This window comes from Rattus norvegicus, chromosome 2, assembly GCF_021556685.1.
Source record: "Rattus norvegicus strain SHRSP/BbbUtx chromosome 2, alternate assembly SHRSP_T2T, whole genome shotgun sequence".
In the NCBI taxonomy this organism is placed as follows: Eukaryota; Metazoa; Chordata; class Mammalia; order Rodentia; family Muridae; genus Rattus; species Rattus norvegicus.
In genome coordinates, this window is record NC_141535.1 from 143953791 (window position 1) to 143970040 (window position 16250).

A 16250-nucleotide genomic window follows, 5' to 3' on the forward strand; every position below is an offset into this window, starting at 1 on the left:
TACATCTCAGGGTTCTTATATGTGTCTTGGTCTTTTTCTTTGGCTCTTTTGTTTTCTACTTGTTTGTTTTGTCCTGCTCTGGTTTGTTTTTATTTTAACATTATCATTATTATTATTATTATTATATTATTACTTAGTAGCCTTTTTTCTAATGAGAAAAAGGGTGTGGATTTGAGTGGGTGAGAAAGTAGAGAGAATCTGGGAGGAATCAGGGGAGAGAAAATCATAATCAAAATACATTATATGAAAAAATCCATATTCAATTAAAAATAAAATAAATGGCTATCAGAGTATTTTCCTGATCAAAATTTTATCTTGTGTTTCCTGTAAAATACTAAAGATGCTATATTCTCAGATTTCAACAGACTCCAATATACACCTGTATTTTTTTTAATTTTCAAAAGAATGAATACTTCAATTAAAAGACAAAGATAACTTCTCTTGTCTAGTAAGAGATTGGTTTCTTTTTTTTTTCCAAAAAATAAAAGGGGGTCCATCTTTGCAGGCACCATTCCATTTTTGTAGACATCATCCCATCTTTGTCGGCATTCGCCAGCGTCGTGATGTTCTATGGTTTTGACTACTCTTGTTTCTCACTTTCATAATATTTGAAAATATTACACTGTTGTAAATGGAAGGCCAATGTATTCCAAAAATACTTCCCTAGAGTCTAACGTGTCAGCCTCAGTGACAGACACGAGTGACACAGGGTAAACCAGACAAACAATAGCCCTTGCCATCCTGGGGTCATCCATTTCAGTGTGCGTTGTCCATTTTATAAAGTTGGGGGGCGTTGCTTGTTTGGTTGGTTTTGGTTTGTTGTGTTGTTGTTGTTTCAAGACAGGGCTTCTCTGTATTAGCCCTGGGTGTCCTGGAACTTGCTCTATAAACCAGGCTGGTCCAGAACTCAGAGATCTGCTTGTGCCTAATTAGTGCTGGGATTAAAGGTGTGGTTTACCTTTTTCATTTTTTAAACCTCAATTCTTTACAATAGTATCTGTGAAGCACCAGATTTATCAAAGTTATCATAATTTCAAAAGTATTGAAGAGATTTAATAAACTTCTCATTTTTGTTTGGAATATATACCAATCTTTTCACATTTATATTGCACACTGTAACAAAACAAACATTTTTTCTCTTATATTCTGCTTGAGGACAGGATCGCCTATGTGTTCCAGGGGAAGTGCCACAGTCTGTGAGTCACCTCTACCCCATCATCCTACCTCTTCTTTGGTTTTTTCCTCCATAAAAACAAATGTAAAGTGCTAAGGCAGGAATATTGCAAGGTCATGACCAGAGGAAACAACATATGCCGGTGGGGGAGGCAAAGAGTGAGAGAAATTTCCACAGGGCAGCCGAGGAGGGAAAGTGTGAGAGAGATTTAACCTTTATTCATTCACTAGGACTGAAACTGGAAGAAGATAAAAAGTGAAGGAAATACCTGGATCAGCTGGCTCTATCAGAGCCTGAAGGTGACATTAATATTTGAATTACTATATTTCTTTATATCTTTGGTGGCACAAACCTTTAACCCCAGCACTCAGGAAGCAGAGGCAGGCAGATGTCTGTGAGTTCAAGGTTAGCCTGGTCTATGTAGTGAGACCCTGTCTCAAAAAATAAATAAATAAATAAAAAGAAAGAAAGAGAGAGAGAAAGAAAAAGAGAAATACTAATATGATATTATTTTAAACATAGTAGCTAACTAAAAATTTTCAAAATTCAGTGGTAAATACTTTAATAATATAAATAAATCATTACCACATAATTTTTCTTTTTTGAGACATGTTTTCTGGGAGACGTTGATATTTTTCTTACAGGGGGTGTATTTTTTAATTTCCTTTTTGCTGTGAGAGATTATCTGACAAAAACAACTGAAGAGGAGAAGCTAGTCTGAAGGCCTCGTCCATCATAGGGGAGACGGACGGTGTATCTCCAGTCAGGAAGCATTAATTATGCTCTGTTTCCTTTCTCCTTTCATTCAGCCTAGAACCCCAATCCATGGACCAGTGCGACTCCCATTCTGTGTGGGGCTTACTGTCCCACCAACCTAATCTAGAAACTCCTTCTCAGATATACATGGGGGTTTGTCTCCTAGGTGATTCTGGATTCTGTCAAGTTGACAACATTAACAATCACAGAAAGCAGAATCATTGTATTGATGAAGTTCCAATAAAAATAATGTTTTTAATTTAAAATCTAGACATAAATAAGTTGTTGAGTAAATATAGAAGATCCAAAAAAGATTACTAATGAAATCTAGAGGAAAGGTAAAAAGTTCTCATCATTTAAAGAAAATATATTTATTTGTATCCAGGGACTTAATGGCTCAAATTGGACCAATCTTCTAGTCAGTTTTAATTTTGATTTTGTATTTGCCTCTAATATCTTCCATTTTGTAACTTCTCTGTCTTCTAAAGATCCCAAGTTAGAGGCAGGTAAGGGAGCGAATGTTAATTTGCCAACAAGCAGACCATTATATGGCCATTTTAAGAAACAATCAAGTTTTATGTGATCATGGATCATGAATTACAATTTCAATAAATAATATTTTCAAAGTAGGAATTTAAGCATTATAATGCTAAATATTAAAAATGCTTTGTTTCTGGGGACTAAAGATAAAATTATTTTTAATTAAATCACAACTGGGAGTACATGGTTCTCAGGATCTGTCCTATGCGTCTCAGCTTCTGGCTTGTACCCACTAAAGGTAGCACAGTCAGGCTGGAACAGCTTCAGAATATTACTCAAGAATAAATCTGGGGCTGGGGGCTGGTCTAGGGATAGAACGCTTGCCTACCATGTGCAAGGCTTGAGCTCCATCTCAGCACTGTATGAAAGAACTTTTTTAAAAGAATAACAGCTGAAATATCTTTTATCTTAAAATCCAACTTATATAGGTTTCTACACTCAAACATGCTTTTAAAAAGAGAAAACATTGCAAGCTGACAATTGTAATTAATAATATTAATTACTATTAATAATACTAATAAAAATAGTATAATAATAGTACTAGAAATTAAGATAAGCTAGAAGCCTAGAAACTAGCAATATCTTCCAATGTTTTATGAGTGTTGAAGTTACAACTTGAAATTATTATTTTAAGCAACACATAATTATACATACACCTGGTTCGCATATATATATATGAAAGATTCAATGATGCTTCAACTTATTAAAAAATAGCTATTAAATGTTGCCAAATAAGCTAGCTCATCTATGACAGAGTGTGACTGCTTTGAAAAATCATGTACATCTAGCAATTACTTCCTTTCTCTCTCTTTTTTATGTGCATAAATGTACATAAGTTTGCACACCATGGACATGCAGTGCCCATGGAGGCCAGAAGTGGGGTTCAGATACTGTGGGACTGGAGTTATGAAAGGCGGTGAGTCACCGTATGGGTGCTGGGAATCAAACCTGAGTCATCTGGAAGAGCAGTAAATACTCTTAACCACTGAGCCACCTCCCCAGCCCCACGACTTCCTTTCTTTTTATTACCTTTTAATTATTGGTATTGGAAATGCTACTGCCAATAGCAGCCCCCTGAGGTGCTGTCATTTCTCCAAAGTGTCAAAGCACTGCTCTGGGATCTTATTCTACATGCTCTTTCATTGCTTTCTGTAGTATAACAGCTTGCTGCTACACATTTCTTCTCAGAATAGGGATGCCAAAGGATTAAGAGGTTTGTCGGCAGTTATAAAGCAATTTTATAGCAAAACCAAACTCATTCTTGGTCTCTCCAATCAGATAATGTACATGTTATTCACATTAGTGCCAGTGGCCACGTATAACACAGAAAAATACATATAGTCATTAATAGCTTTCTCATTGTGCTACTGGTACACTGGAGCATTGAAGCTAAATGGTAGAGCCACAGGGATTCCATCTCAGTTCACTGAGATTACACTGTAAATTCAATGATGAAATGAAGCATGCTCCAACTAGGATACCACATTCATTACTTCAAAATGCAAATGCCTTCATTATATATCTTAACTTCAAAGGTATTTGGGACTCAAGGAGATTTTCACCATTAGGAAATGAGGAGAGATCATTATTGTTTCACATTGTATCAAATGCTAGGCATGTCTAATAATAACTTTCTTAAAGGTGAAGATTTTAAGCATCCATTTTCAAGTAAGATTTTCTATACTTCGGTAAGATTGAGTTATCTGTTACTAAACTAGCCAGGGACTTCCATTAGCTTAGTCCCTCTGCACTGTACTTTTTTCCTTCCTTTTTGGATAATATCGTACAATAGTCTCACTCTGAGGATCTGTTAATGTGATACTGCTTCAGAAATGGAGTGCCAGGAAAACCTTAGTAAAAATCTAAAGAGTGCTTGCTTACACAACTGTGTATTTTTTTTATTGATTCCTTTTTTATTTTTAAAGATTTACTTTATATATATGAGTACACTGTAGCTGTCTTCAAACATACCAGGAGAGGGCATCGGATCCCATCACAGATGGTTGTGAGCCACCATGTGGTTGCTGGGAATTGAACTCAGGACCTCTGGAAGAGCAGTCAGTGCTCTTAGCCACTGAGCCATCTCTCTAGCCCCAATTGATTCCTTTTAAAAGCTGAAAAACACTCCTTCATTTTGTGTTTTTTCAAGTAATTTGGAAAACTTCTGGTCTCCCATGGAGGCAAAAGAAGAAGAAGGAAGAGAAGGAGGAGAAGGAGGAGGGAAGGAAGGAAGGAAGGGAAGGAAAGAAAGAGAGAAAGAAAGAAAGAAAGAAAGAAAGAAAGAAAGAAAGAAAGACAGACAAACAAACATGAACTTTTTCTAAATCCCAGAATCAACATGATGGCTGGAACGTAGGCTGTCCAATGTACAGTAAATATCACTGGGTTTAGTATCACTTCTGAAGATATTTTCCTTAATGTAGATAGTTGCTTAACTTCTACTGAAAACATCATGCATTTCTTCTGAGTCTTTCATGGGCCATCATTCACTGGTAGATGGAGATGTTAGGCTTTCTTGAGAACCCATGGGTCTTGTCTACCATCTGATGACTAGAAGTGCAAGAATCCGGAAGACAGTGGCCTAGCGGAAGTGTGCTCTTTACAAATAATGCAAAGCTCACGTTGCCGCAGCATTGTTTTTTCATCAGTGCAGCGAGGCCTTAGTTTTTAGGGTTGTTTTTCCCCCTACGTTGTTCTTTCTTCTGTACTTCCCGTATGCTGCTGAAAACTGAAGTCTTTGGGGAAGTACCAGATGTAAGTCAAATGGTCAAGTTGGGGGCTAAGAGAGCAGAATCAGGATTCCCACTGCCTCCAGTGCATGGTTTGTGGGTACAGGCATGGAGCCAGGATAACTGCATTAACGCCTTTAAGTCTGGCTCTCCAGGGACCTCTCCAATTCCAATGAGGCTGCATGTTACTTATTAACAACTCTCTACACACTAGCAAAGGTACTTACACGAAGGCTGCAGTCTATTGACTGATTTACTTTTTATTGATTTTATTATTTATTTATTTTTTGTCATTTTGTTATTTGTAGACTTTTAATTCCTTGTGGACAACTATGAATTATATTCTTTTTGTAGTTTGGGAATAGTTTGGTTGTCCTTTATACATAGATTTCAAAATTCCTACATCTAAGAATTCTTTTCATTTCTTCCCAACAGTCTAAAGTAAAAAAAATTCTCATTTTTTCTCTCTTTTTTTTTAACCTAGGATTTGCTTGTTTGTTAAGAAACAGGATATTAATGAGGTAGGAAGGTGACTGGCCTGAAACTCCTGTGCTCAAGTGATCCATCTGTCTCAGCTTCATGAGTTCTGCATTTTTTTAAGGGAAAAATATACAAAAGTGGGGTCTTTAACTGTTTGGAAAATGCTATTCTCAAGAAAACAGTTAAAAACACACACACACACACACACACACAACTTCATGAAACATCTAAATATTTTAACTTAATCCTAAGATGTCTTTTTTAACACTTTCTACTCCCCTTGTAGAAGAAATGTTGTTCTTGTTTCTTCAAATTAGTTTTATGTTTACATTCCTGTCATAGTAGAGCTCACCTGTTGTTTAAGAATGAATGCTTACAGATTACTCTTCCCCCTTTAATTGTGTGACAGAGGAATATCACACTAATAATCAGAAAGGGAAATTTACATAATAAGATAATGCAATATCATGATCAGGCATATGGTATTTATTTTTCTGAAACTAACATAGTTTCATAAACTGATAACCAATTTTAACATCAAAATTAAAATAATCTATTATAAATTCACATTGGATTTAACAAGCCAATTATTTCTACCATATTGTCTTGAGAAATTACTGATTACAGATTTAGAAATGAAGTATTCCATCAGCTATCTCAGGCATAATAATAACAGCATGTAACAGTTTCGTTTTTTCCTGTGCCCCCTCAAGAAACAGGGAGGTATTGGTTTTTATACTGACCTCTGTCATTTGGGTTTGAAGCACAGTTTCTATTGAGTTTAAAATATTTATCTCTGTAAATTACAGCTAAGTACCTTAAAAAACTGTGTAAATTTTAATTCTCAATCTGTTGTTGGATAAAAGAGTTCTTTTACGGTTGAAGAACTGAGTAAACTACTTTAAATGAGTCAGCCTGATATGATCTCTAAAAGCTGCAATAAATCTGACATCTTGAGTTCCAGCAAAACTTCTCAGACTTTAGCTAAATGGGAGCTCTTTTCATATATCAAGAGTTCAAGAGTGGCCAGTGTTTAAAATAACATCCTCACCCTCCCAATGTGGAGCTGATTGCCAGCACTTGGGAGGCAGAGGCAGGAAGCTCACTCTAAGTTCAAGGCCACTTTGGTTTAAGTAAGTAGCCTAGGCTACAACAGGTCTCTCTCCCTCTTTTTTTTTTTTTTTTTTTTTTTCAAATGGACTCTTGGTTTTGATTAGGAAGTAGCTACCAGATGGAAAATTCAGTGGCACTTTCAGAGCTGCTGTCTGACTTAGTCCTGGAAGAAAGAGGTATTTTATTGTGCATGATCCAATGCAAACCAAGTAACAACAAGGCCTTAGCACAATCAAAAGAGCTCCACTTATTTAACACCATAGGCTCTTCAACTTTGGAACCTATAAGCAGATTTCACGTTCAACGTCTCAAAAGTTAAATGAACTCTTGCAGGCTTGAATCACAGCAAATCCTGGGAAATTTGGAATATGTTACTAACTCCTAATCTTTTTCGAAACCCGACTTTACTCTGGGCAAGTAATCATCCCTAACGCTGTTGTTGAAAACAGAATTTCTGTCTGAAAGATCATCTTTCTAATTCAGTCTGGCTTGCTGTTCTGTGTTTGTCACCCTCGTTTCTCTTAAATCTCACTTCTCCGACTATCATATTTTCAGGGCTTTTTAACGCGACTCGCTTTCTCCAGACATACATCTCTTCTGCAGCTGGATCGCCCTACTTTTCTCCCCTGTCACCCGGGTTCCACTAAGACTCTGTTAAACGTTAGACCCAGCACATGACCTCGGGTCATCCAGGATTTCCACACGCCGGCACTAAACCGTGCGACGTTCCAGGATTGCAAATAAAAACCGTCCTCTGGCGTCTCAACTCCTAATGAACCTGCAGCGTAAAATTTAAATTTGAAAAAATTTTAAATAAAGAACCCGCTCCCTTTTCTCTGCCCTTTGGCCCCGCCCACGAACCCCCCTCAAGCCTCCACGAGAAGCTGCAGGAAACCGGAGGGGGCGGGGCGGTGACGTCACGACGCCGACGCGTCACGGAACGGCGGCGGCTGCGGCGCTGGCGGTGGCTGCGGCAGCGGCGGCATTTTAGTCTGCGGCGGCAGCGGCTGCGGGGCTGCTGCTCCTCCCAGCATCCCTGGCGCGGCCATTTCAGCCCCATCTTGGCCGAGTGGAGGGAGCTGCAGCCGCTGCTTCAGCAGTTTGAATTTCAGTTTTTCCGGAGTCTACGAACCGGCCGCGCCGAGGAGAAGCGGAAGACGCCTCCACCGGTCCCCCTCACGCCGCCGAGCGCCTCCGCACGCTTGCCGTTCCTTCAGCCGCCGCCGCCCCTCACGCGCCTCAGAGCCGCGAGGAGGCCGGGCCCGCCGCAGCGGGTGGCTCCCTGAGGGAGGCCAGACTGCCGGCCTTCCCCGCCCCCGAGCGGGCTTCCGCCGCCACCGCCGGCATGGCCCCGGGACTGCGCTCGGGCTAGAGCCCGGGACGGAGGGCTGCCTCCCGCCGCGGACCTCCAGCCCCGTCAGGAAGCGCCGGTCCCGGCCTCGCCGCTCCGCCTTCTTCCTCCGCGTCGCCGCGCGGGAGCAGCCGCGGGACCCGGCCAAAAGAGCCCGAGCGGGGCAGAACCGCCCCTCACGCCGCCGCCGCCGCCTCCTGCGCCCTGCGCTCCACCCCCAGCCGGGCCTGCTGACCGCGCCGAGCGCCGGGCTGGACTGACCGCGGCGGCTGAGCTGTGCGAGCAGCCGGCCCGCCCCTGAACCACGCTCGGACCGTCACTGACGGGTTGAATTGAGGCACCACTGCCGCGGGAGGTGAGAAGGAAGGAGGAGGATGTCGCGCCTAGACGCCGGCGCCCAGAGCAGCCCGTGACTTGCGGCGTGGGCCGTAGACCCAGGCGCGAACTCGGACTTTGTCTTTGGGGGCCCGTGCTCGGCCCTTCTCGGTTTCCGGTGGGGTCCCAGAGGAGCCTCTGTCCTCCAGCCTTTTCCACCATGTCCAAGATGCCGGCCAAGAAGAAGAGCTGCTTCCAGATCACCAGTGTCACCACGGCCCAGGTGGCCACTAGCATCACCGAGGACACCGAGAGCCTGGACGACCCGGACGAGTCGCGCACGGAGGACGTGTCCTCCGAGATCTTCGACGTTTCTCGGGCCACGGATTACGGCCCAGAGGAGGTGTGCGAGCGCAGCTCCTCGGAAGAGACGCTCAACAATGTCGGGGATGCGGAAACTCCCGGGACTGTGTCCCCGAACCTCATCCTAGATGGGCAGCTGGCAGCCGCTTCAGCTGTGCCCGCCAACGGAGGCGGCGGCGTGCCGGCCCGGAGCGTGGCAGGGGCACTCTCCCAGACCCTGGCGGCGGTTGCCACTTCAGTGTCTGCTCCTGGGCCAAGTAGTGCAACTCCATCTCAGCCCCCTGCCACTTGTAGTTCCCGTTTCCGCGTGATCAAACTAGACCACGGGAGCGGAGAGCCGTATCGGCGCGGCCGATGGACGTGTATGGAATACTACGAGCGGGATTCAGATAGTAGCGTCCTCAGTAGGTCCGGGGATTGCATTAGACACAGCAATACTTTGGAGCAGACTGCAGAGCGGGACAGCGGCTTGGGCGCCACCGGAGGGTCGGTGGTGGTGGTGGTGGCCTCCATGCAGGGGGCGCACGGGCTGGACTCGGGAACTGACAGCTCCTTGACTGCTGTGTCACAGCTACCCCCGTCGGAGAAAATGAGCCAGCCCACTCTCGCCCAGCCGCAGAGTTTCAGCGTTGGGCAGCCACAGCCTCCACCGCCCGTAGGTGGGGCTGTGGCTCCAAGTTCGGTGTCGCTGCCGCTGTTCCCCGGAGCAGCGACCGGGTCGCAGCCAATGACGGCAGCCACTCAGCCAACTCAGCTCCAGGGAGCCGTAGCCGGCGGCGCCCTCCCCGGGCCTGTTGGCCAGGGGCTGCCGCCGCCGCCGAATGTCAACCTGGCACAGCCTGTGGCCCTGACAGCTCAGCCTGGCCCGGCGGTCGGCTCCTCGTTGTCACAGCAGTTCGCCTATCCCCAGCCTCCGATACCACCCGGGCATTTGTTGCCGGTCCAGCCATCGGGCCAGAGTGAGTACCTGCCGCCGCACGTGGCCCTGCAGCCACCAAGCCCTGCGCAGCCCTTGTCTACCAGCGCTAGCGCGACCTCTGCTTCAGCGGCCAGCTTTCCTCTGGGATCTGGCCAGAGCGTTTCTTCCTTGGGTGCCCAGATGATGGGCGCCTCTGCCCAGCCCAGTGAAGTCGTGGCCCCGGGTCCGGTTCCCGTGGGCCAGGCCGCTCCTTGTCAGCCGGCCGGAGTGGCCCCAGCTGCTATAGGAGGCGTGGTGCAGCCTGGCTCTGGGCTGACCGGGGTTGGGCAGCCCCAGTCCGTGCAGCCTCCGCCACATATGGGTGGCAGTGTTCAGCTGTCAGCCGTGCCTGGTGGTCCTCACACCGTGGTGCCCGGAGTTCCAAACGTGCCTGCAGCGGTACCCGTTCCAAGCGTGCCTGTTGTGCCCACCACTTCTGTTACTATGCCAAATGTACCCGCGCCTCTGGGCCAGTCTCAGCAGCTGAGCGGCCATACGCCAGTCAGCCGGAGCAGCAGCGTCATCCAGCAAGTTGGTCCACCCTTAGCGCAAGGCACACACAGTGCACCAACAAGTCTACCACAGTCTGATCTAAGCCAGTTTCAGACTCAGACCCAGTCTTTAGTCAGGCAAATTGACGATACTAGAAGAAAATCAGAACCCCTACCTCAAGCACCACTTTCTCTCATTGCTGAAAATAAGCCTGTTGTGAAGCCTCCAGTTGCAGATGCCCTGGCAAACCCTCTTCAATTAACACCTATGAACAGTCTGGCCACCTCTGTATTCAGCATAGCTATTCCTGTTGATGGTGATGAAGACAGGTAGGTAAATTTTTATTTTGAACATCTGGTAGAGTTGCTTGCCCAAATAGATGCAGTTTTGGGAGTGAGTTTGTTTGTTTCCACTTAAGGTCTTTATTTTTAAAACTTAAGTTTGGTAAAAATCAATTCAAAGTTTGGGAGTAAGGAGACAAAAGTCACGGGATTTTTGTTGTTGTTGTTTTGTTTTTGTTTTCTTTTTAAGAAATTAAATGGATAGTGGTTCAACGCCGTTGGTATATTTATTTCAGCTTAACAGTTTAAAGATGAGAGCTGGTATTGCCCCCACCCTTAGTAAGAGAGTCCCTTTCTAAGGTAGTAATTACTTTTGAGTGCTTATTGCAGTTTTGCCTGAGTTAGTTTTGAAACTCTTTAAGACAGAAAACCAGAGAGCCTTTTCCTGGGGGCAGGGAAGGAATGGAATAGAAGCAGTCTCCATCAGTGAATTGGGCAGACTGGAAAGAACGATAAAATGTGGTGAAGTCTAGCTTTGACTACCCCTAAGTCAGTCTTTAATAGAAGGGAGTCGTGAGAGTTCCCAGTAACTTTTCAAACTTTTCAAAGTTTAAGCAAAATAGGAAAAAGAAAAAGTACTGGAAGATGGATGTTCTATCAGTCTTTAGTGAAGGGAGGTGTGAAATGCCTAAACAATAATAAAGGCTATAGTTTTAAAATGTCTGTAACCAACGCCCTCTACCCAGAGTGTAGGGTATGCTTTTTAAATAGGTAGAAATTAGTGCATTGCTACGCTGTTCATGGTTGTGGCTACTTAGGAATTGTAGGGTTCTTTTTTTTTTTTTATTTTTTTTTATTTTTTTATTTTTTAAGGAACTATCACATAGACCTTTGACATGACATAATTCCAACCTTGTTAAAAACTTAACTACAGTATTAACACTACATTAAACATTACAGGAAGAGTTGGGTATCTTCTTACATTGTAGGTTTTCAAGAGGTTAATTTTAGGTGCTAAAAGGATCAAAATTTGGTATGATCTAGAATTAGTTATATAGACTATCATGAAATAATAAAGCATCTCTTCTATATTTTAGTCTCACACCCTTTGACTTCCAGTTATTATGTATATGTGTATGTATGTATATATGTACATATATATTATGCTAGTTAAAAATGCTTACTGGAATTCATCATCACTGTTTTTTTTTTTCTTGTGATTCAGAATTCATGACTTTTGTAGTCAAGTTGTAGGAAATCTATTGCACTTGAGAACTCAAGTGTTCATAAGTGTGCTAGTCAACTAGCCAGTCACTGAAACATTTAATGTAGGTGGGATTACGAAGTTAAAAACAAAGAAAACTGACTTCATAAGCAACTCAAAACAACAACAACAAAAAAACCCCCTCTGTTCTCTAGTTGCTCCTGTTTTTAAGGGTAGGGCCACATATGACAGGCAGGTGAAGTTTACCTTTCACCTTTGACGGTGGTGAATAGTACCTTATCTTTTCTAACTACCAGTAACCTATGTTTTCTCAGTAAATTATCTTTTACTTGCCCTCTCTGATTTATACACTGTCCTGTCTGTATCTCTTCAATTAATGACTTTTTCCCAATCTCTTTTTATACATAAAACCTATGAATGAAAGGTACATCTTTCCTCTTCTTGCACTTTACAGTTTACAACATCTACACTTAGATGTTCAGAACTTAAAACGATAATATATTATTGAAATAGAAATCTATTGACAAATGGAAACTCTGAAATATATTCCTGTTGAGTGTTTCTACAGATGCATATATTTTACCTCACTATAGGAAAAGTTAGTAATCTCAGAAATCTTATTTCCATTTATAATGAATGTTTTGACTACAGATAGTGCTATGTCATTGTTCTTGCATCAGTTGATCCTTTTCAAGAGTTTGATTGTGTGTAGTCCCATTTTAAATGTGCCACTTTACCCCAGTCTTAAATTCTGCATTGCATATTACCAGTTTTTCCATTGTTAACAAGCTAGTTTCCAAGATGTAATCTTACACACTTGATGTTTTATCACTAGACCAATACACCTGGTGAAGGAATGAATCCATTAATTAGAAATAGGGTTTGGTTTGTTTGTTTGTTTGTTTGTTTGTTTAAAAGAGGGCAGTCTAAAGTTTACACATGGGGATAACAGTTTCCCAGGCACATGTTTAAATTACCCAGATGAATAACTTACGAAACAATACTAACTAGAAACATTACTTTTAATATAAATTGAGGTTACTTAAAATCTGCAGTATTATTTATAATATTTCAAATACAGTATAAATTGGAGAGTTCTTGAGGAATTAATGTCTTAAACTTCCTGAATAGGTTCACACATTTCCTAAGGAAATACTTGTAAATATTCATTTTATGTTTAAATTCCAAATTTAGTGAACAGGTTTTAGTTCTTTTGTTTTTAAATGAAAGGAAGGAAGATGAGAGGTTAACTAAAGGTGGGTTTTAGGTTCCTACATTAAAAGTCTGTCATGGTTTGGTTCCATTTAAAGCCTATATTGAATCTGTTTGGAGATTATTAAACAGCTACTGATGCAAAGAGTCCTTATCATTGTCTGCTGACCCTACACTCTTAAGTAATCAAGTTGTGGGATTTTTCCAGCCATTTTGATTAGGAAGATTTATGGTTTTATATTAAGACTTCTCACGTTGAATTTGTATACACCGGTGGTTATAACGATGATTGATAAAGAATTATGTAGCCACTTTTACAGTGAACATTACAAACTTTGCTTAAACTGCCTATACATTTATTTAACAGACTTCTTTACTATAAATGAGAGGACATATAAACTATCACTGGCCCTAAATGGAGCACAGTACAGATTGTTTTCCATAAATAACTGACCAGTGTGAACTCAAAAGGTAGCATTCCTGGAACTCATGAATGGATATAATTGTGAACTGTTGACTGTTTGACAGTTGAACATCTGATTATTGTAAGGATCCCTTAGTGTCATGTTACTTAGTCTTGTTAGTTTAATTTGAATATTTTGCTAATGTCTAGTAATGTTAACTGGCATGTGTTGGTATGGGCTATAACAAATTTATCCATGTATATTTATTTAATGAAGTTCACATACCTTTAATGGACTTCTCTCTTTTTAACTTGAAGTTTAAGTGAGAATTTATTTAAATATATACCAGGAACAACATTGTCCTCTTGTCTTGGTGTAAACTGTATTGACCTTCTTTTAAGAGCTGTGTTACAGAAAGGTCTCTGTGATCTTCCTGCACATAAATTTAAAATGAACACTCCTTATTTGAATCTGTTTCTTTGCACCTTAACTTTTTTTTAAATTTATTGCATCATGGAGGTAATTTTGCTTTTCTGACTTCACAATTAAAGAGTAAAACATCAGTAAAATACTGTCTTATGCCAAGCTAAGACTTTGGGAATGTATTCCTCCTACCCAGGAGTTGGTTGGTAGTCAAAGTATAAAATTAGATGTATTCATAACATTATATCTAGTATAAAAACTGATAATGGTATGGTCATTAGAAATATCTAATTGCTAAAATATAAATTAGTTGTAAACATGGATGTAAATAAACTGAATCTAAAGATTTTCTAAAGAAGCTCAAATTCCTACAGCTTTTTCAGTAGTAGAATCTTGGCTTTTTATATTCACAGGAACATATCTTTTTTAAATTGAGAAATAGTTATATGGGCCAAATGTTTATTATTTTAAAGAAAATACATGCTACGTGTATATGGATGAAATACATTCCAAGTAACTATTTTAGTGTGTTTTTTCAGGTAGGTGGAAGAAGGGTATGGAATCATAAATATACTAAATCACCTTTGTGAGAAGTCACTTTACATAGTATTAGAAACAAAGATAATATGTACCCCTGAAAATAAATGCACCATCATTCTTTAAGGATCTGACAGCATTCATTTGGAATTGGTATGACACTGGGGTTATGCATTTGGTATGTGGTACTTTGGAGTGAAATTTATCTTTTTTTGCACAAGGAGAGGTTAGATGCAGAGATGTCTTCTGTTGTTCCATTAAACAAATGCTCTCACCCTCAGTCTTCTTAATAGAGGAAATGGATGTGAGGAAAGTAGAAAAGAGGTTTTGATTTTTCTTTTCCCATGATGGCCTGAACCTAGGGGTAGGAAAGTATTATATTGAGTGATGGCAAATAATTAAGATGAAAGAAAGTATAACATCCAGTTTGTTCTTAGAAGTGAACTTGTCAATAATGAGAATGGACTAATAGTCTGGTTTTTATAGCTTTTTACTTTTGGATAATTGTTTTAAACCACTTAGATACTATTTACTAATTACTCTTTAATATAAAGAGAAGGGGCTTTATAAAAGCCAGTCTGTCTTGTTAAATGTAGCCTAAATGTTGACTCCTTAGTAGATGTGTATGCAAAAGAAGACCAGTTTTTTTAAATAAGAAATTTTAGTTATTTTTGTTTGTGGAGTGTTAGGCAGCAAAACTCATGTCTTGGAAAAACCTTAAAGCTTGTAGGTTTTTTTTTTTATACTCAACTACTGGTTTAAATTATTGTTTTAGATAGCACTAAATAATAATACTGATGTACATACATCATTTATCTTTCCTATAGCAAACAAAGACATACTAATTATTCAATATCTGTATGTTTTTAGCCTAGCATTGCTTTAAAAAAAGAAAATGGTTGCCTTTTTAGGAGACAGAGGCAAACTCTGTAATTTAAGGCCAGCCTGGTTTAACATAGTTCAGGCTAGCCAGGGCTATATGATGAGACACCATCTCAGAAAATTATATGCCCCTCATAAAGATTCACCAGCCTGCCGTTATCATACCATGGCATTAATAAAATACACTTTATTGTGTATAGTTCAAACTTGAATGATAATATTGAAGTTACATGAATTGGCTTCATGTATGTTGCCCTGAACTTTTCTAATTAAAAAAATTAGCTTCATTTTATTTTATGTATGAGTGTTTTGACTGAATGTATGTATGTGTACCACATGTGTGTTTGCTGATACCAGTAGAGACCAGAAGAACATATCAAGTACCCTGGAACTAGAGTAACAGATGGTGTGAGCTGCTATGAGGGTGCTGGGAGTCAAACCCACTCACTCCTCTTTAAGAGCAACATTTGCTCTAAACCACTGATCCATTTCTCCAGTCCCCTTCCCTTTTAAATTCAAATTTCATAATCAAAACTCCAAATCAGACAAACTGTGTGTGTGTGTGTCTGTGTGTCTGTGTGTCTGTGTGTCTGTGTGTCTGTGTATGAATACATACATATTGGTAAAGTGAAAATTTTACAGATAATTTAAGTTACTAATTTTATTGCTATCCACTTAGGATATTTACTATTTGATAGATTAGGCAAGGTAAGCAAGTGAAATCTGATTGCTAGTTTAACTTAACTGAGTCTCTTTTTCCATTAAGTATTCACTAAAATTTGACTGGAGTTTTACTCTAGAGAAGAAAAGCTTTTTCTGACAAGTATATCAATTATAAAGAACATTGGAATATTTTAAATCTATTTTTATTGTTTTAGACTGTTATTTTTTATTAACAGCCTATACAACAGATAAAAGGTTTAATATGTAATAAAGGATTTTAAAAGCAAATTTTAAAGCCCAGTAGTTTCTAACATAGTTATAGTTTTACCATTTAGGAGGTTGTGTGTATTAC

At 40.5% G+C, this 16250-nt stretch overlaps 1 protein-coding gene across 3 annotated transcripts in view; it reads left to right on the forward strand.

The window, feature by feature from the left end:
- The first annotated feature begins 7781 nt into the window (after positions 1-7781).
- The window catches only part of Tsc22d2 (TSC22 domain family, member 2), a 51540-nt gene continuing 43071 nt past the window's right edge, over positions 7782-16250 (forward strand). For all 3 annotated transcript variants that reach the window (XR_015667719.1, NM_001191960.2, NM_001446900.1), the window contains 1 exon segment: positions 7782-10600. Coding sequence is in view for 2 of the 3 variants with exons in the window: in NM_001191960.2 (NP_001178889.1) it covers positions 8679-10600 (1922 nt within the window). In the remaining variant the exon portion in view is untranslated.